The sequence below is a fragment of the Citrus clementina genome, unplaced genomic scaffold (genome assembly GCF_000493195.1).
Source record: "Citrus clementina cultivar Clemenules unplaced genomic scaffold, Citrus_clementina_v1.0 scaffold_4, whole genome shotgun sequence".
NCBI classification, from domain to species: Eukaryota; Viridiplantae; Streptophyta; class Magnoliopsida; order Sapindales; family Rutaceae; genus Citrus; species Citrus x clementina.
In genome coordinates this window covers 13,378,848-13,401,226 of record NW_006262274.1, presented here as the reverse complement: position 1 = coordinate 13,401,226, position 22,379 = coordinate 13,378,848, and the positions used below count along the sequence as shown (strand labels likewise).

The 22,379-nt window shown below is 36.6% G+C and overlaps 1 protein-coding gene across 1 annotated transcript; it reads right to left on the bottom strand.

Moving 5' to 3' along the window:
• Window positions 1–17,102: 17,102 nt before the first annotated feature.
• Window positions 17,103–19,319, bottom strand: LOC112099112. Its single transcript, XM_024186212.1, has 3 exons — window positions 19,223–19,319; window positions 17,657–18,433; window positions 17,103–17,476 (listed from the first exon to the last, which is right to left on the bottom strand). Exons 1-3 carry the CDS (start codon window positions 19,317–19,319, stop codon window positions 17,103–17,105), a joined length of 1,248 nt encoding a protein of 415 aa, XP_024041980.1.
• Window positions 19,320–22,379: the final 3,060 nt, after the last annotated feature.

The window sequence follows — 22,379 nt, the reverse complement described above, 5'->3', positions numbered from 1 at the left end:
TTTTATGCATGCATTTGATGCTATTTTGTTGTATATTTATCGTTGACTTAATCTACGACAGAGTAATCTATTGAAATACTAATAACGATCATTATTACGTTCATCTTCTAAACAAAATTTGAGGTAAGTCGAGATTTTCATGTTTTTGAAAGGTAAATTGAAGATTTTTATTGGCAAGGGGATGAATTGAAGTTTGCCCCAATTCATATAACAAAATTTTTGCTATTATTTGGGCCCATATTTGCCTCACCTATTAAACATACGGAAGTCTTTCTTGAATTAGTTGCCATGTTGTCATTGTTGATTCACAAATTGCATTCAAGATGAAAATTTTTTTTATATAAGCAAATGGACAATTTATTGGCTAGACAACTTCACAGAAGTCACATGTAATTGTAACTAGAATTTTAATTTCATCACATGAAAATAAAGATATTGGTTTAAAGTAGTTGTTTCTAAATGCAAATATGTATTCTTTTATTTATTTGGATGGCTAGTTTGGCTTTAATTCAATATATATATTTGAAATTTAGTTCTTTCTTTATTTTTGTTATATAACTAAATAATATAATATTTATACTTGATTGATGACTTAAAAATGATAATATGTTAATTTGTTAATTTTTATGCAGCTAGTATGATAAGATAAATTTTTAATGACAATAGTGAAAGCAGAGGTGACAATTAGACTAATCATTTAATGATGCAAAATATGGGCTCCATGATGTTGGCTTTTGTACATTCAAGATCTAGATGTAGTTACCACTAAGAATAACAAGTAGGAAGTTTAATCAATGTTGTTAGTTCTAGTTACTCTTTTTTTTTTTCTATTGTAATGCTCTTGAGATGTTATGAATCAAACAAATACAAGTTCGTAATGACATGCTCTTATTAGATAGGAAGTATCAAAAAAAGAATAAAAAAATTCTCAATCTAGGTGGCCAAAAGGACTTGAGGTAATGAATTAAGTCTTTTGAGCAAGTTGGGGGATTCTGGCTACTGTGTGGATTGAATAGAAAATTAGTGGCAAGTGGATAACAAGTCAACTGATATATAATTCATTTATTCTCCAATTAGTATAATTCTTCTTTACACGTGATTATTGTAATCTCCTCTTCAGATGTGATTTGTTTGTACTTAGTTTTGATTAATGAAACAATGTGAATTTTTCCTTCTCATCTGGTAGTTTATTCTTGGCAATCTAATTCTATTTTCTTTTCTTTACTCTATTCTTTATCAATCTTGATTTCAAATCGATCTTGATTGATTAAAGATTGAAGTATTGAATTAGTTCTTGTAATTAGCCACTAGAAATTACAACAAGTGGTATGAATGCTTTGGTAATTCTTGGGTATGTCACTTCTAAAGCCAAAGATCTGGAAGACAAAGATAAGGCCTCTGCTCATTTATCAGGGCCTTGAGTCTACTCTGGGTAACAAAGATCTTAATAGAGCTACAAGTTCCATGCCTGATGAAAAGAAGTAGCACATCCAGAACATAGCTCATATTTCCTTGATTTTGAGTCTTAGTGGCTCAATCTTAAGGGAAATCTTTGAAGAAAAATTGATCTAAGGATATGGAATAAGGTGGAGGCACTATGCATGAAGAAGTCTTTGGTTTACAAGCTTTTATTGAAGAAAAAACTTTATATTTTTCAATAAAAGAAGGTGTGTTAATCCAAGAACACATTGATATTTTCAATAAGATCATCCTTAATCTTAAAGGGTTTGAAAATGTGAAAATTAGAGATGAAAATAAAGCATTTTTCTTGCTCAGTTCACTGCTACAATCCTATGAAGGTTTTGTAGATACAATGTTAGATAAAAGAGCAACATTAACTTTAGAAGATGTTAAGGCATCATTGAGCTCAAAGGAGATTCAGAGAAATAATGGGCATTAAATCAGTAATGGAGAAGGGCTGATTGCCAGAACTAGAAAGAAAAAAGAACATAAGAATAAGAATCAAGAAAAGGGCAAAGGAAAGAGCCAAGAAGCCGGTAAGAAGAAAAAAGAAAAAGAAGTGTTTTTGCTATCACAAAGAAGGTCATTATATCAGAGACTATGCAGAGTAAAAGAAAAGGGAGCATCAAGAAAAATCAAGAGATGCAGTTGTGGCTTTAAATGACTCTTCAGATTATGGCTATCACAGTGTTGATATGTTAATATCATCAAAAGGCAAACTTAGAAGATCAGTGGGTATTAAATTCTGGCTGTTCATTTTACATTTGCCCAATAAGTGTCTATTGATGGTGGTAGAGTTCTTATAGTAAACAATAATAAGTGCAAAATTATTGAAATAAGATCTATTAAGATAAAGATGTTGGATGGGGTCTTTAAAACTTTACATGGTGTAAGACATGCCCGTGGATTAAAGAGAAATTTAATCTCTTTAGGCATGTTAGATAGCTTTGAATATTCATTTAAGTCTGATAATGGTGGCATAGAGCGACTAAAAGGGATTCTATTATGATGAAAGGTGAAAAGAGGAACAGGTTGTGTGTGTTAGTTGGTTTTTTCATTCTTGCAAGTGCTGTAATGACAGTAGAGTCTGACAAGATAAGTAGTCTTGAGTTTTGTGAGAATTGTGTCTTTGGGAAGGCACACAGAGCCAAGTTTCCAAAAGGGGCATATAGATCTAAGTGTGTCTTAAAATTTATTCAATCTGATTTGTGGGCATAGCTCAAGTGCCATCTTTATCAAGGGTAGATATTTTATGACCTTATTGATGATTGCTCAAGAAAGGTGTGGCTTTATATTCTGAAATCCAAAGATCAAGCCTTAAAGAAATTTAAGGTTTGAAAAACATTGGTGGAAAATAAAAGTGGAAGGAAATTGAAGGCCTAAAGAATTGATAATGGCCTAGAGTTCTGCAACAATGAGTTTGAAGACTACCATAAGAAGCATAGAATTTTAAGGCATAAAACTATTAGATTAACTCCTCAATAAATTGGTTTAGCAGAAAGATTGAATAAGACCCTTGTTGATATAACCAGGTATATGTTGATTAATTCCAAAATTCCAAGAAGTTTCTAGGCAGAGGCTATGAGTACAGCTTGTTATCTAGTCACACAAGAGTCCTTCATCAGCCATTGGTTTCAAAACACCTGAGGAAATGTGGTCAGGGAGGTCTGTAAAATATGACAATTCAGAATCTTTGGTTGTCCTGCTTATGCACATGTAAATCAAGGCAAGCTTGAACCAATAGCCTTGAAAGGATTTTTTGTTGGCTATGCTGATGGTGTCAAAGGATATAGAATATGGTGTGAACAACATGGAAAATGCATTATCAGTAGAAATGTTATTTTCAATTAAGCAGCTATGGTTAAGGCTAGAAAGGAAATAATAGAAGATGATATGCATGTTGAAGGAGATGCGAATAAACCAACTAAGTCCTCTAAGTTTAAGGTGGAGTTTCTTGGAGCTAAGGATAAGAAAATGGATACATCAAATGCTGAAACTGGTCCATTTGATGAAACTAAAGCTGTTGAAACACAAGAAACACAACAAATTAACCTACAGAGCTATCAACTAGCTAGGGACATAAGTAGAAGGCAAACCAGGGCACCTGTGAGGTATGGTTCTACAGATTTGATTGCCTATGCACTGATGAGTGCAGAAGATATGTCAATTGAGGAGCCTTTTAGCTATTCTAAGGCCATTGAAAGTGAGAACTGTGACAAATGGATTAAGGCAATGAGAAAAGAGATGGATTCTTTATAGAGAAATCAGATGTGGACACTTGTTCCAAATCCAAGTGACAAGAAGCTGGTTAACTGTAAGTGGATCTTTAAGAAAAAGAATGGCATCCTTAGAGTTGAACCTTCAAAATTCAAGGTAAGACTTAGAGAAAGAGTGTAGATTTCAAGGAAATCTTCTCCCCTATTGTAAAACATAGCTCTATCATAATTCTTTTAACTATGGCAACATTTCTTGTATAGAGCTTAAGCAAATGGATGTTAAAACTGCTTTCCTAAATGGGAAGCTTAAAGAGCAGATTTTGATGACTCAGCCTGAAGGTTTTGCAAAGATAGGGAAAGAAAATCATGTTTACTTGCTACATAAATCACTATATGGACTAAAACAATTTTCTAGAGAGTGGTACAAGAGATTTGATGAGTTCATAGTAACTAATGGTTACCACAAGAGCAAGTATGTTAGCTTTGTTTACTATGGTGGCTCAGATTAAGGCAGAGTGATATATTTGCTTTTTTATATAGACGATATATTGATTGCAAGCAGACACCAAACTAAGATTGAAAAGCTTAAGAAACTGATGAACCATAAATTTGAGATGAATGATATTGCCAATGCCAAAACGATTCTTGGGATGGAGATCACAAGGAATAAAGCTGCTAGTGTTCTTTTCTTGAGTTAAGAGATGTATGTTAATAAAGGTGTTAGATAGGTTTAATATGCAATAGTGCAAACCTGTTCTGACTTCTCTTGGCTCTCAGTTCAAGTTGTCTGTGTCTCAAGCATCAGATGTTGTCAAAGATAAGTTTTGGATGGAAGAAATACCATATACACCGGCTATGGGGAGCCTTATATATGCAATTGTGTGTACCAGACCTGATATAACTTATTTAGTGGGTATAGTCAGTAAATCTTAAGCTTTCCAAGTAAGATCCATTGAGATGTTGTCAAATGGATATTGAGGTATCTCAGGGGTACCTCAAACCATGTCTTACTGTTTGGAAGATCAAGTTAAGCTGTGAGTGAAATGGTGGGGTATGTAGGCTCTGACTTTGGTAGACACTTCGACAGAAAGAAGTCAACCACTAGATATTTGTTCATGCTGAACAACTGTATGATTAGTTGGAAATCATCTTTAAAGTCTGTAGTAGCTCTATCTTCTATATAAGCTAAGTTTGTAGCAGCCACATAAGTAACCAAAGAGTCCATGTGGCTTAAAAGTATCCTCAATGAGCTTTGGTTAAATAAAAAATCAGTTCAAATTTTCTGTGATATTCAAAGTGCTAACAGTAGGTTAAGAATCAAATGTATCATGAGAGGACTAAGCATATAGATGTGAAGCTACAATTCATTAGAGATGAAGTTGCAAAAGGGACTATGGTGATATTTAAGATTCATATAGATGTAAACCCAGCGAACATGCTTACTAAAGTTCTTCCAACAACTAAGTTTGAGTTCTGTGTGAACGTGGTGGGCATCCTGCCTAAACCAAACTGAATTCATGAGTGGACCACAGTATTTGAAGGTTTTTTGAAGCACCTTTCATGATGTGCAATCAATTGAATTAGATTTGCAAGGTGGAGAGTGTGGAGATGTGGTTAACTGATTTTGGGGACTAAAGTGAAATCGAATGAGAGTTTTATGGGTCATTGTGTATATTGCACTCAGTTGAAGGGTGCTTTTGAAAATTTCTACTGACATGGCCTGGGTTGTTAAACTTTGTTACGTGGTTTCTACAAATGTTCCAGAAACGAGATGATGGCTTGTAGCATATGATATATAAGCCTTCTCTCACTGATTTTTTCTTCAATTAGAATAATTCTTCTTTACACGTGATTCTTGTAACTCTTCAGATGTGATCTGTTTGTACTCAGTTTTGATTAATGAAAAAGTGTTCATTTTTTCTTTAAATCTAGTAACTTGTTCTTTGTAATCCAATTCTTTTTCTGTTCTTTACTCGGTTTTTCATCAATCTTGATTCCAAATCGATCTTGATTTATTAAAGATTGAAGTATTGAGTTAGTTCTTGTAATTAGCTATTTCAAATTACAAAAAAATACAATTACAAAATTTCTTACGAAATAATTTAGTAAGGTATGCAGAATACAGGATTAGCTAAGATCCTATGATTATTTATCTAATCAATCCATTCGTTCAACATGAGTTACCAATTGAATTGATGTGGGCATATAAACATGGCAAATTTGTGTTAGAAATAATATGAGAAGTTTTCTTATATTAACTGAAGTAAACTTTAATTCATCCCCCTCCTAATAACAATCTTTAGTCTACCCTATAAGAGCATGAGAACCTCAATCTACACTAATTTTTGTTCAAAAGATAACTTAAATGGGGGGCAAGTTGATGATCTTTTATTTATTTTCGTAGTAGTAAATGGGGGTGAATTGATTTTTTCACATTTTTTGTGGTAAATTGAAGATTCTCGGGGCATAAATTGAATTTACCCATAAATTGAATCAGGTAGTTTAGGAATATAAGATTTAAAAAAAATTAGATTACAATAAAAAAGGATCCAAATAGCCTCAGCCTAAAAGAAAATAGACTTAAAATTTAAATATTACATATGTTACAAATATTAATTATGATCGCTTGATCATTATTAGCGTTTCAATAAATTTCTCTCATAGATTGATTCAACGATCCGTATAAAACAAAGCACAGTAAAAACACATGACAAAGCATTAGGTACTCATAGTAGATTAATTTCTTCTTTTATTAAAACACAGTTTCAATTTCACTACAATTAATCATTATCACAAAAGCATTGATAAAAGATAAAAGAAACAACTGATGATCAAAATCATTAACATTCCCTCCAGGGCATGTGTAGGTATAGTAACTTCTCGATCAAACAATTTTCTCTTGTAAGCCTAGGGAAAGAGAAAATGAAGCATCTGAGGTAGCATGCATTTAGTGTTTGCCATTACAAGCTTGATGAAACTGAGCTCTTTGACATTTTTTCAATTTCTTAATTAAATTCTAAACATCTTAATTTGAACTAAAATGGATGTGTAGGAATTAGAAAGCCTTTATAAATTAATAATGTCAAAATCATGCAATATCTATTAATGTAAAGTGATATTGATATTAATTATGAAACAACTCGCCCCAAACCACACGAGCCAAATGTACTTGATATTTTATAACATAATTGACAATATTCCATTTAATAAGTATTATGCTGTATCTCTGCCCTATGGATGTAATATTTCCAACCTACAATTTATAAAACAAACACTCTTAAAATAGTTCAATACACAACCAACCTCCACATTCAACTTCCCTAATCAAAATACCAGTTATGATCCGAGCATTCGAATGTCAAAATAGAATAGGTTATACTTAATCACAAATTATAACAAAATTATACAATCTAAAATATCCTAACAAAAATATCTACAACTCCGAACACCATCACGTGGCCATATTTCTAAAATAACTATTGTTGCTGGGCCGACTGCTCTATTTGAGTGATTAAACTCACTTAGTGGTTTTGACTATTTTTCTAATTAAGAACTTGTTGATACAACATTTACTACAACACTAGGCAAAATCCCCCATGCATCCTCAACTATCGCCTATTGGATATCTTATATCTATATGCAAATTAACAGTGATAAGTTGTTATGCTAACATTAGATATAACATTATGCGTTTTAGGTTTTAATTACCCTATAAGGTGAATCTCTATATCTAGTTTTTTCATTAATCTTAGATCAAGTATGGCCCTATTCAAATTAAGATTAACTTAACTTGAGAAACCCAATCTAAAACCAAGTATTGCTTAATTTGTTCCACTAAGTCAGACCTTTTTTAGGATCCTTCTTAGTTAGTATCCACTAAATGGGTGATAAGTGGAAATAGAGAACTAAAATAAATACAATTAAGACAAACTGTTGTAGCAAACACTGAGCAACACGCATGTATCAGTCAAACATTCATTAAGATCGTTTATCATTCAGCCACAATCAAATTCAGTTCATGATTTGTAAAAGAAAAGTATTTAAAAGAGTTTTACCCATCAGATAAATCCTCATGAATAAATAGAAAACAAGAAAAGAACAAGAATGACTGATTTTCAATGGATCTCTGCGTTTTTTCCTCTGGTGCAGCCCTTGATCTCTCTCTTGAATTTTGTTTTTCTTTTGTTTCTTTACTATTTTTCTCCTTGGGTGATGGCCCTCCTCTTTTATTTGCGTGTGTGCTTCTTTTATAGCTTATAATTAGGGCAACCAGAAGTGTAGGGCACGCATATTTCATTTTAGGAAACTCCAGATCGCAATCTTCTAAGTATCTCACGTAAAATCTTCTCTCTCAATGCTCCAAAATTATTATAGTAACGATGCGACAACAACAGTGCTACAACAATGGCTTCAGCACCTGCACTATTCTAGACTTGTTTCAATTCTTCTGTAGCCAAGTTCTTTCCTTATTTTTGTAAGCCTATTGCTTAGCATTCCTTCCTTGAAATTTGAGCTTCCGGTTACATACAATTATGCATACGATCTAAGCAAAAAAAAAAATTCTAAATCAAACAAAATTTATTGAGACTAAACTAAAATGGATATTTATGCAAAATATAACTAAAATGCAATAAAAACATATCATTTACCCTCTAAGTATTGTTGATTCAAGTCTAAAAGTACCATGATAACTCTCATTCCATAGAGTTATTACACCCCTAAACTTAAACCATTGCTTGTTCCTCAAGTAATGACAACAACACTAACATTTCAATCTGAAAATCATACAACAACTAACTTACTTAGCTCTGTCATCAAATTTGCAAGGATTCTTAAACTCTCAAATCATACTCTTACTCATGCAAAATTTTCATAGCAGATCAGTTCTAGACTTAGGCCTCATTCTGTCCAAAGTGTGTATTTGTCACCCTGATTGAATTTCAGAGGCATTGCAGCATTGCACAAACATTATATAACTCAAAGGTAAAGCATAAGTACATTCACATGTGGGGGGCTGAAATCATAAACAAGTTCAAACTGTGTTATAGCAAAAAAAATTTTTTGTCAGTCAATCAATTGAATTCTCTTCAATGTATCATTTATTTTTAATGTAAATATCTATCACTTGTGGTGATGACACCCAATTACTCAACCAATGCACATATCAGAGTTGCTGCAGCAATGCTCACAACATGGTCTTGTCTATAAACATCTTTAACTCAAGGCTGAACATGGGGCTCATGAATAAACCTAGCTATTCAATATCCTAGATAGATGACCCCTTTTTTTTCTTGTTGTTACAGCAATGCTCATAGCTCTTGTTGCCTTTGGATTCAAGTCTGCATATAGGGTGCGTACTCAGCCCTTGTTACTCAGCAACTTAAGTCATTGGAGCAGAATTTATTTCATAACAAGCACAGTTCAACAAAAAAATTTCACCCAAACTTGAGGCATTTTCTACCCTTTTTTGGTTTTCCTGGCTCTGTTACAACATTCTCATAAAACTCAACCAAAGCTTAAGTGTTGGGATAGAATTTCAACTTCCATCTATAAACTATCATTACTTGGCAATTATAATTATTGAATAACACTCAATTTATCTTCATTAGGTTTTCCAATCCATGCACAAATACTAGATAACAGAGATTCACATAATACACAACAAGAACACATGCATTCACAAACATAATACACCATAACACAGCCCCCCCTCCTCCAAACTTGAGAGGTGTTGTATCCTCACAACCACACAAAAACAAAACAAAACAAATCACCACACAAAAACAAAACAAAACAAATCACCACACAAAAACAAAACAAAACAAATCACCACACAAAAACAAAACAAAACAAATCATACATGCATAATAAAAAGAAATGAAGAATGAATAATAAAATAAAACTAAATGAAAAATAAATAAAATAAACTGGCTACTAGGGGTTACTCTCTTGTTGTTGGAAGCAATGCTGTAGCACAAGCTGTAAAGGGTCACTTCCTCTTTGATCCACTTTTCAAACGCTCTTTATCATAAAATCTGATCAATCTGTTCCTACTACAAAAGCAATAAATGCCTCTGTTATTTGAGAATCTTCTGTTATATGTCATGCTATAAGTGATGCTACAACAATTTCATTCTGCTCTTTTTACCCCCCCCCCCCCCCCACACACACAAACAGACACACACACACACACATATCTACTTTGCTGCAATTTAACACAAAGACATAAAAAAATTAGATGCACACTTAAAATACCAAAAAGAAAAAATAAATAATTTTAAAACTAAATTTAATGCTTTAAAAACTTGAAACAACTTCCCTTATTGGGTTGCCTCCCAATTAGCGCTTGATTTTAGGTTATTCAACCTGACCTTTCTTACTTACTCAACATAGATTCTTAAAAAACTTATCCTTCTTTAGGCTGTTCATATTAGGTCCCATATAGTGCTTCACTCTCGGCCCATTAACCTTGAATTCTTGTTGGCCTGGAGGGAATTCCTTTTGTTGGATTTGCTCGTCAATTATAAAGGGTTGCTTTTCACCTAGCTTTTCACCTTGAATTCTATGTCAGCTGTTTCAAGGTCTTGATATTCATATTCAAGTTTTTCAAATGCTTCACCCTTGATTTCTTCTTTGCTGCAGTAACTGTTTAATCTCTCTACTACAACAAAATCCACAGCACTGACAAAATTACAATCTACAACCTCATCAGGATTCCTTATAGCGTCTAACACATTGAATGTAACTTGTTGGTCATTCACCCTTATGGTTAATTCTCCTTTTTGAACATCAATTAGAGTCTTTCTCGTGGCTAAAAAAGGTCTATGTAAAATGATTGGTACTTCCTTATCTGCCTCAAAGTCTAACATTATGAAATCCACTGGGAAAATAAATTTATCCACCTTTACCAATACATCTTCAATCTTCCCTTCTAAATAGGCATGAGATCTGTCAGCAAGTTGTAAAGCCACTGTTGTTGATCTACATTCACCAACTCTCAATTACTTAAAAACTTATAAAGGCATGAGACTGATGCTAGCCCCAGATTATAGAGTGCTTTGCCACTGTATTTAGTGCCAATGGAAGATGAGATTGTGAAGCTTCCTGGATCTTTCATCTTCTGCGGTATCTTATTCTGAAGCATACGACTGCACTCTTGTGTTAGAGCAACTGTTTCAAATTCTCCAAGTTTTCTTTTATTTGTCAAAATGTCCTTAAAAAATTTCACATAATTTGGCATTTGCTCTAGAGCTTCCATAAAAGGGATATCTATATGTAGTTGTTTCAATATTCCCAAGATTTTACTATAATTCTTCTCTTGTTACTGTCTCTGGAACCTTTGAGGAAATGGTGGTGGGTGCCTAAATTGTTATGCTACAGCAGTCTGTGCAGACTACTTTTCTTTTACCATGTTCTAGGTTGGTGCTGTAGCAATACTATCCACTGGTGTTGGATCATCATTTTCTACAGATGTTGTAGCTTGGTTGTTTTGTTGTGAAGTGGAGGATTGTGGTTCTTCTTTAATTTGAGTTTCTTTCCAGATTAAAGTGGACTCAACTCTTCTTTTTGGTACACCAACTGGACTATGAATATTCTTTCAAGATCTTAAGTTAATCATTTTGCGGTCCTCTTTACCTTCGCTTCTTGGGTCCTCTATGTTGCTAGGTAAATTGTGAAATACAAGTGTGCAACCTGAGAGGGGGTGAATTGGTATTTTAAAAATTATCCTAACAAAGCCACACAACAATCCAATCTAACGCCTTAATAAATCCGAAAGCAATAAGTTCAATAAAAGCACAATAACAAATGAGTAAGAGAGAAAAGAAACAAACACACAAATTTTTACGTGGTTCGGCAATCCCCGCCTACGTCCACGCCTCTAAGCGATTCAAGCTTGAGGATTTCACTATCCAAGCCTTTCAAGGCTTTAAATGTTTACAATTGACTTCAAGGTGTCAATGAACCTTTACAACAAAGAGATTATCTCTCAATCTCTTCACTCAAGTGTCTCACACACTCAAACACTCACAATTAAGATGAAGAAACGAAAGTTACAACAAAAACTCTCTTGAAGAGTAGATGTACAAATTGAAGAACAACAATGATTCAATGAATAATGACTTGCGAATTGAGAGCTCAAGATATGTTGTGTGCTTTTTATTCTGCTTGCTAGAGAGAATGAAAGTGAATTGGATTTGAGTTTATATAGTTTGAGCCCAAAAACTAGCCGTTATGTGTTTTTTAATGATAACCGGCTTGCCGCTTTCGGAATCCGATTAGCTGCTTTTATGTTACCGTTACAACAAAAATTTAAATTTCAAAACATCCGGCATGCCGCTTACGATATCCGAATAGCCGTTTATGCTCCAAAAGCTTACTGCCCAAAATCTGGATTGCCGCTTACCTTATCTAGTTAGCCACTTGATACAGTAACTGCTACAGTGAAATATTTTCCAAAATTATAGTTTGACCCCAAAACTTTATAAAACTGTATTTATGACCCAAAACATTATGAAAGCTTTCAAATAGGTCCAATTTCAGAATTTCTAAATAATGCTTTGTCAATCCCAAAACTTTCTAAAATTATAATTTCACCCAAACTATGTGAAATTATAGAATGACCCAAAATATTTAAATATTTTTAAATAGGTCCAAATCTGAAATTTTAAAACAATATCAAAGGTTTTAAAATACTTTCATTTTAGTCCAAAATACTTTAATTCCATAACATCATTTTCTTATTATAAAAGCACAATTCATAAATCTTTATTTAATCAACACATGTGGTTTGTTATCATTAAAATCAATATCTATAGCCATATAGGCTAACAATCTCTCCATTTTTTATGATGGCAAAACACATTATAAAAATTTAATCTAATTATGAAAAGCTCCCCCTTAATCAATGCAAGGTTAAAAAACTGATTTAAAAATTATTTAAAAGACTCCCCCTGTATACATGCATACTCCCCCTGTATACATGCATATTTTTATAACACATATTAGATTATTCTCCCCCTTCATCATAAAAAAGAATAAAAGCTCCCCCTATTAATCATCAAAGTCTCAATACAAGCACATTAGTTCAAAAATATCCATAATCATAAGGAAATCCATATAATCCATAACTAACAATCAAAACAAATCCATATCATCAAAAAAAAAAATACATAATCCAAAAGCATAATAACCATCCATATAGTCAAAAATAAAAGGACATAAAGCAGTAAATGATATGTAGGTGTGTTCAAATAAAAGCATAAGAGACTACTGAGGTGGTGAGGATGGTGGTGATGGAGGAGGATAAGGATATGGAATGCTGAAGTGCTCAAAGATGAGGCGCTGTCCATGAATGAACTGATGCTGCTGCCGCTGAAACTCAATCTGCCGCATAGAGAGTGTCCTCACCTCATCCATAAGCTGCTGAAGAGTAACCTCTTCAGAGGTAGGAGGCTGTGGAAGTGATGAAGCGGATGCAGAGGCACCAGGAGTTGAAGCAATCACCGGAGGATCTCGGCGTCTATGTTGCCCCCGAAATGAGTGTGAGAAAACGGGTAGCTGATCGGCTGGAACCACAGCATTAAGTGGCCGATCATCACTTGGAGCAAGAAAGGTAAAATTGTTTTCAGTAAATTTGACCCAAGTGTCATTTTTCCACTCAAAGCCTAAGCCAAATATAGTGTCATCCCCGATACCCTTAGACGGTCTACATGACGGTTCTTGGATCGGTACATCAAAATATTTAAGGATTCGGGTAATGAAGTGACCATATGGAAGGGAGCGGGTAATCAAGGCAGGTATGGTCAACATGGTTTGGATGATGGTATAGCCCAAGTTAACCGGACGACGTCTAAGAATACAATCAATCAAAGCAACGTCCATGTGGGAAACCTCATCCAAATGTCCTGATCTAGGAAGAACAGTGGATTGAATAAAACGGAGCAAAATGCGAGTTTGGAGACAAAGACACTGAGTGCGGAAATGAATGATATAATCTTCAACAGAAAGATCATTACGCCGACAAAGATGGGTAATATGAAGCCCAGAAGGGGCCGAGGTGTCATACGCAGTGAAGTTTGAATTTCAGCTCACGAATAATCAGGCAGAATACGAAGCCTTCGTCACAGGGCTCGGGTTGACACACGCACTACAAGAGGAAAGGGTGCAAATCCAAGCAGATTCCCAGCTGGTCTGCAATCAGCTCAATCAGCAATTTCAAGCAAGGGGAGAGAAGATAGAGATTTATTTGAAGAAGGCAAAGCAGATGATTGAGCTCTTCCGAGAGGTAGAAGTAAAGCAGATAGTTAGGACAGAAAATTACCGAGCAGATATGTAGGCCAGAATGGCAGCGACTGCCAATCCGAAGTTGCCCAAGACAGTCCCATTATAAGTAAGGACTTCGCCAAGCATAGGGAAGGAAATAGAAGTAATTAAGGTGGACACCGAAAGGTCCTGGATGGATCCAATTCTCTTGTACATCCGTGACGGCATTTTACCAGAGGATAGAAAGCAAGCAAGGAAATTGAAATGTCGAGCAGCAAGGTATACGATGCTTGATGGGGTGCTTTACCGCCGAGGGTTCACCTTGCCCCTGTTGAGATGCTTAGACGTCGAGGAAGCTGATTATGTGTTAAGAGAAATACATGAGGGAATATGCGGCAATTATTCGGGAGTAAGGACTTTAGCGTTCAAAGTGCTACGACAGGGATATTTTTGGCCGACTATGCACCAGGATGCGAAGGAGATGACCAAAAGTTGTAAAGCCTGCCAAAGTTTCTTAGATATCCCTGCTCAGCCCCTAGAGAAATTAACTGCTATGTCATCCCCTTGGCCTTTTGCCTAGTGGGGGATTGACCTGATTGGTCCATTGCCTAAATGCCGAGGAGCTGCGACACATACAATTGTGGCTATAGATTATTTCACAAAATGGGTGGAAGTGGAAGCCCTTAGTCAAATCACGGAGAAGAAGACAACTGGTTTTGTTTGGAAGAACATCATTTGCAGATACAAAATTCCCTATGCCATCATAATAGATAATGTGAGGCAATTTGACAACCACAATTTTAGAGAGTTTTGCCAAAACTTGGGCGTAGATTTGAAGTTTTGTACCCCGGCACATCCCCAGGTAAATGGGCAGGTAGAGGCAGCCAACAAAGTTATAAGGAAGCTCCTGAAAACCAAGCTGGGAGAGAAGAAGGGAGCTTGGGTTGACGAATTACCAGGAGTATTATGGGCCTACCGGACAACCCACAAAACCGCCATGGGGGAAACCCCGTTTGCCTTAACTTTCGGTCATATGGCAATAATCCCAGCGGAAATTGGGGTGGGAATGCATCGGACAGAGTATTTCAACGAGGAACAGAATGCCGAGCAGATGTGTATAAGCCCAGATCTGCTAGAGGAGAAAAGAGAGGAAGCCTCGCAGAAGGTAGCTCAGTGTCAGCAAAGGGTCATGCGCTACTACAACCAAAATGCACGCGTAAGGCAATTTCGAGCTGGGGATTGGGTGCTTAGAAAGGTAAACCAGAACACCAGAGATCCTAACCAAGACGTCCTTGGCCCGAACTGGGAAGGCCCATACAAAGTGGTACGAACAACTGGCCCAGGAGCCTATAAGCTGGCTTATCCAGATGGACGAGATATAAAGAAGTCATGGAACGCTGAGCACTTGAAGAAATATTTCTAGTAAGCAAAGTACTTTATCAAGTTTCCTTTTGCTAAGTTATTTCTGCTAAATGTATTATGGAATTATGGCACGCGCATGTATTTTGCCTGTTGTAATCCACAAAAAATTCAATAGAGATGAATTCAGCTCATAACTCTCTTGTTAGAAAAAATTTACTAAGGCAACCATGTGTCTATTCCTGCTCGATCGTCTAATGGACCAGCAGACAAACTCTACAAAATTTTACTAAGGCAACCATGTGCTTATTCCTGCTTGGTTGAATAAAGGACCAGCAGGCAAATTCTACAAAATTCGTAAAGGCAAACATGTGCCTACTCCTGCTCAGTCGCCTAAAGGACCAGCATGCATATTTTATAAAATTTGCTAAAGCAAAAGAGTGTCTGCTTCTGCTCGATCACCTAAAGGACCAGCAGGCATATTTTACAAAATTCGCTAAGGCAAAAGAGTGCCTACTCCTGCTCAGCCGCCTAAAGGACCAACAAGTATATTTTATAAAATTCGCTAAGGCAAAAGAGTGCCTACTCCTGCTCAGCCGCCTAAAGGACCAGCAGGCATATTTTACAAAATTCGCTAAGGCATAAGAGTGTCTATTCCTGCTCGGTCACATAAAAGACCAGCAGGCATATTTTATAAAATTAGCTAAGGCAAAATATATGCATATTCCTGCTCGGTCGTCTGAAGGACCAGCAGGCAAATCATATAAAATTTGTTAAGGCAAATATGTGCCTATCCCAACTTCGTCGCTTAGGGACGAGCAGACAATATCTACCACGTTTTCTAAAGCACAGAATAGCCTAAGGACAAGCAAACCCAGTTTCCAAAATTGCTTTCCAAGGTAATCCACAAAGAAAAATTTAACAAAAAACAATGAGAAAAATGCTACAAGTTTATAAAAGTTCTGATAGTCATAAATAAAAAAGAAAATTTATGATTTACATGAAGAGCAAAATTCATGGATTATGAGGCTCGGCAGCTTCAGCGGAAGAAGGATCTGCAATCTCAGACAGAGAGGGACCAGCAACTTCTGGAGGAGCAGGTGCTGACTCCTGACCTGCACCCAAAGATGAGTCTCCTGCCTCATTCTCCTGCTCCCCACTGGAAGGAGCCTTGACCTGATCCTAGTCCCTCTGGTCCTTACTCCCCTGGCCTTACTCTGCCATGTACTCTTGCACTCCTGCCTCCAGCTTGCTCATATTTAGCTCTGGCTATTCTTTCTTGAGCACGAACATGATGCACTTATAGCAAAAGGCGAGCCCACAATCATACTCTGCATCTAGTCGGTCGTCCACATCGGCAGATTTACCTTTCAGCTCAACTATCTGCTCGTTTAAGGGCTTGACTTGCTCCTCGTAGGCCGTCCTCAAAGTGTCTCGCTCGTTTTGTGTAGCCTCGAGATCAGACTTCAAGTTACCAAACTCGGTCTCGAGCTTAGAAGACTTGGACTCAGCAATAGAAACCTTCTCCTCCAGGTCCAGAACCTGCATATGCAGATCGAGCATCGTTTCCTTCGACCGATCAGCGGATTCAGCCTCTTTCTTCAGGTCCTGATTCTCCGCTTGAAGCTTCCTCTCATGGTGCATAGACCTGTTCTTGTAGTAGGAAACCAAAATGGTAAGCTTAAAAGAGACCCTCTGGACAGAGCCCCCCAGCTCGCCAAGACTCATGCTCTTAATGTCTTTAACCATTTTGGGCCCCACTGATTTGACATAATCCCTCTGGTACAGGGATAAATAATCGCTCTAGTCCCGAGGTGGAAGCGGCAAAGCCCGATCTCTGGATTGAGTGCTGACCTCAGGGCTCTTGTCACAAAACTTCTCTCCGTCATTCTTTTGAGGTGGAGGAGGGGGCAGAGCAGGAACAAGAGTTTTGGAAGGGCCAACACTATTTTTCTTCTGAGGAGTAGGGGCGTTTCTGGAATCACCTGACCCTCGAGCACACTTCCTTGACATGGCACTAAGGATCTTGTTGTGCATCCCGGCAACAACGTCCACAAGACCGGATCCGAGGAGATTTGTTGGTGACAAGAGATCTTGACAGTGGGAGGCGTTCACTAGAGCGGTTTCGACCTTGAGTAGCGGGACGTCTTCGAGTTGTTTGATAAGGCCCCACGAGTCTGAAAACATAGGCAAGGTTAAAGAAACAATTAAGTGACGACCAGGGACGTGAAGCATAAAGAAAAATAAACGACCTGGGGTGACAAATCACGTTGGAAGGTGAATATCACCACCAAGCGAATGGATCGCTGGGCACCAATTCCCCCCAGCAAAGAAGAACTTGTTTTTCTAATTTTTACATGAGAAATGACAGCCGACGAATGGTTTCCTCTTTGCAGAGCTCGACATGAAGTAATACCAGCCTACTTCTTTAGGACTGCTCCTCAACTGATACAAATAGTTTACTTCCACGAGGGAAGGCTCCCTGAGCTCGCACCTTTCGCACAATATAAATAGGGTCGAAAGAACCCTCCACCCGTTTGGGTGTAGCTGACCAGGAGCCAGATGCATGCCACCAAGTATCCTGGCAAAATAAGGTTGAAGAGGCAACCGAGCCCCTAGGTTGAAGCTATCCAGATGCAGAGTCACATAACCCTTAGGAGGCCGACTATGAACATCACCTTTCCCGAGGATGGCGAGGAGGACATCCTCAATGATATTATAAAGACTTCTCAGCTTGAGCAGGTCGGTATGGGTGGTGGCACACTTGAGGTAGTCGATGGGGTAAGAATCCGCCTCCATCTTATGACCAAGGTTTCTTTTCTTAGAAGGTTGGCTCGGCTCAGAACTACTCTCCTCGTCATCACCTTCTTGCTCAGGGACCCTAACCCTCTCAGAACCGTGATTCTCACCAGAACCTGATGCCTGTCCACCATGGTTCCCCGTAGGTTCATAATCAGAAGAAGGCAAAATTGTCTCTGGACGGGGGTACTCAAGGGTATCCCTATTATAGGAGGGACCTACGCTGCTACAAGGGTGTTGGGGGTCAGTAGGTCTTAACAAGTTGGGGTATGAATCTATCTCTTCATCACTCTCATCTACAATTAATTTTCCCCTTCGTCTTGACAGTGTGAAATCTTAAAAGGAAAAGTACAGTAAATCCAAGTATATTGGTACAAAAGAACAATACAGAACCCAAACAACAACCAGAGAAGGAATTAAAGGCGATACCTGGAATAGATCGGCACTAGTGGCGTTACTGTGATGGAGAAAGGGCCAGGCAAAAGGAAGTCGCGTAGAAAACACGTTTTGAGTCAAGAGAAGGAATAGGCTTATGGAAAAATTATAGAAAACGAAACGTAATAAAACTCTCAAATTAGGGATTTAAGACGAAATAGGGAATAGAGACGTTTAAGTTACGCGGGTGTCAGTTTAATCACCGCATATCAAGGACAGATAAGTCGCCGTTTCAAATTTCAAATATAGAAGGCAGAAAGTGCCACGTCATTGGCCATTAAGACGACATGATGGGATGTCAGCCCGGCTGCGTAATGGATACGCTCACGAATGCCCATACCCAGGCCAAAAACTCTCTAAGCATAAAACATCACCTCGAGTCCATCACAATAAAACAAAGACTAGGAGGATGCTACCCGAGGGTGGCCAGATTCAATTCTTAGTCTCTAGTCTCAACTCGTTTCACTCGCAAGACCAGAAACTGGGGGACTGGTGTTGAGTAATGAAAAGTACCAGCTCAGCTATCTCCTCATCCCTCACCCTAGGGCGAATCTCCCCAGCTGACTGACACGAGTAGATTCCTAATAATACATCTTGTATGAACATGCCGACTAGAAACGAGTATCGACCAGAGGTACATACCGACCCGGTATTCATCACTCAGAGAAAGAAGGCACGATCTCACGAACTCACGACAGTTTCACCATGCCCCAAACCGCTGGAGAGAACATGACGCCTCACGTTTACCCACGATTCAGTGGTTGGAGACCCATGAAGGTCCGTCATCACCCGAAAATGAGGGGCATAAAGAATACTGAGAAAACATGGGATGAATGCCTATAAAAGGCCAAGAAATTGATGAAAAAAGGGAGACGAAAATTGAGAGAAAATGGGAAACTCTGCCAAATTAATATCAGAAATTCTTATATCCGAATCCTTGATACATTTTGTATTGAGAATATTGCAACTAATCTGTACAACACAAATCATACAGTTTTCCCGTAAACACCTTGTACTAACTTAAGCATCGGAGGGTTTACGCTAGAAAAACCACTGGCGTCTCTGATTTGTTTATGTGAACGCAAGCCTGGAAGGAAGAAGAAGGGTGATTTGGGTCCCAGGAGCTCGGGAAATTGCTGAAGCTGGTGGATTGCAGCCTATATTCCTTTGTCAACACAAGCGTTGGTGAACCAATCTGGTCGGTCAAAGGGTGACCAGATTTCAGCATCAACATTTTGCACACTTTAGTACACGTCTCAACTTCTTATAGGGGCTTGTGGATTTTATTATTAACAAAATCTTATATTTAAGCAGGAACTTGATGAACTATCACAACATATTACTTATTAACGATATTAAATTATTAATGCTTAAAAAACTATCATATTTATGGTAACTCAAATTTTATAATCCTTGATGTTATTAATACTTATGTTAGCCATACAATCGGCGTTGGAATTGGAATCTACCTTTGGAATTTTCGTACAATAATGCAAATGTTTCACTATTCACAAAGTAGTTAAAACACTAGCTCCTTTTTCTCTGTCTCCTCCAATAATGTAAAGTTTTCTTCTTCCCTAAGTAAGAGTAACATAATGCTGAGAGACATCGTGTGAACTAACTACAACTTAAAATTTGATTATGTCAATAATATTGACTGCGTCCCTTAAAAATATTCCAAACAACTGAGTTGATGAGGAAAAAAGTAAAAATCAAAACGATCATTGATAAAAATTATATATTGAATAGAGATGGGCAATGGGTCGAATGGCACGTGGCACGGGCACGGTAAGTGTCCGTACAACACGGCACGATACGAGCACATTTCGATGGGGCACGAGTCACAGCACGACATGCACGTGGGCCGAGTTGAGCTTAGAATTTTAGACACATAGACCTTAAAAGCACGGCACAATTAGAGATGGGCTAAGCACGACACGATGAAAAAGCCTGCGATAAGCACGTTTTATTTTTTTAATGAAAGTAAACTTAAAATTTTATGATTTTATAAATAACTTGAAGTTGAATTTTTTAAATTAATTTAATTCTTAGTTGAAAAAAACTATAATTAATTTATATATTTATTAAATAAATAATTGATATAATGATTTTAATGAATAAAATTATAAATATGATAATTTTATAAATATACATTAATATTATTGTGAACGATTTATGACTCTATGTAAGTTCAAGTTAACAATTAAGTTAATCCTTAAGAAAAATTTATTTTATTATTATTATTATTATTAAAAAATTCTAATACTATAAGGTCAAACTTAGTAATTAATATTACATTTTCTTACTATTATTAATTTATTATTATTAAATGTCGACTTGAGTTTTAAATTTTCAATTCTATTAAATTTGAATAAAGGCATAGATCTAAGAAAAGTATATAGATTTAAAAAAAGTATACTAAAAACTTAGTATGCACTCTTAAAAAATTAAAAAGAAAAGAAAAAAAACTTAGTAGGTTTTTTTTTTAGGCACGACACATGTGGGCACGACATGAATGGGCACGACATGTGTGCCGGGCTGGGCCTAAGCAAAAAAAATTTAAGCACGGCATGAAACACATAGTGGTCACGGCACAGCACAGGCACGAGCACACATGGGTGTTACTTTGATAGGCCCGGCGACACGGCACGTCCCATTGGTCATCTCTAATATTAAAGATTTTTAAGTTCCTTTATGTTAATTTTGTTTATCCCCATAAATTGACATCAATTTATTCACAAATTATTGAAAATGTCAAATTCATCCACCGTTCAAAACATGATGGTAAATTAGGACGGCAGAGATGAAATTGTTCATCCAATTATTTGTTTTCTTAATTGTCAGGAAGGGTGGGTTGAGATTTTAAATATGTCAGGAGACAAACTGAAGTATATCAATTTATAATGGAAAAAATTAACCAAAGTTGGTTGGTGTGAGTGGTTCGGCACTCTCACTCCTTAAGAGAGGTCAGGGGTTCAAGTCTCGCTCTTGTATGGAGTCACCACTTTGGCCAGCACTTTATCCCTTACGGGCTGACTCAGTGCGAGCGGGGATTAGTATGAGTTGTGGTACAGGCTTAAAGGTGCCTCCCACAGTTGGGGCCCACTCAGGACCACCTCGTGGTTTAGACAAAAAAAAATAAAGAAAAAAATGAAAAATATTCTATTTTTTTAGCTTTCATTTTTTTTTTCAAAGCGTAGAGTGCTTGGCAAAGCCCAAATTAATTTTTTAGTCCTCTATTTCCTCCATGATTTGAGCTTGAGTTACCAACTAAATACAACTATTTAAAAGTATAGTGAAACATTACTCTAATAATCAAAATTAATTAGACGCATATCCTCTTATTTTGAAATTCCCAGTTTGTCATAACAATACAACCTGCCAAACACCTAATATATTTTTTTAAAATTTTAACCTAATTTTTTTTTTAATTTTACAACCTATTTCATCATTACAGCATAACAATCCCAAATTGATCCTAAATAATTGAGCTTTGCGAACAAATTTATATATTTAAATTCCAAATGCATGATTAGGTAAAAGCCTAAAAACAAAAACCCAAGCCCAACAGCTAGCTAGTCTTTGCTTTTCCATTGTAATTCCAGACCACTTTGGAAAAAGAAAAGCTAAATAAAAAACAAAAGCCAAAAGCCGAATAAAGCATTGACGAAGACTCGACTAAATGTAAAATGGTGGTCGAATCAGGGTTCAAAGGCATCTGTTTCCGTACAAAGAAAGACTTTAGTTTTGGGTCTATAATTACAAAATCAATAAAAACATATTTATCAACAGTTAATTTTTCTACTTCTCCAAGAAGTTAACCTTGCTTCTTTTTATGAGTAAACT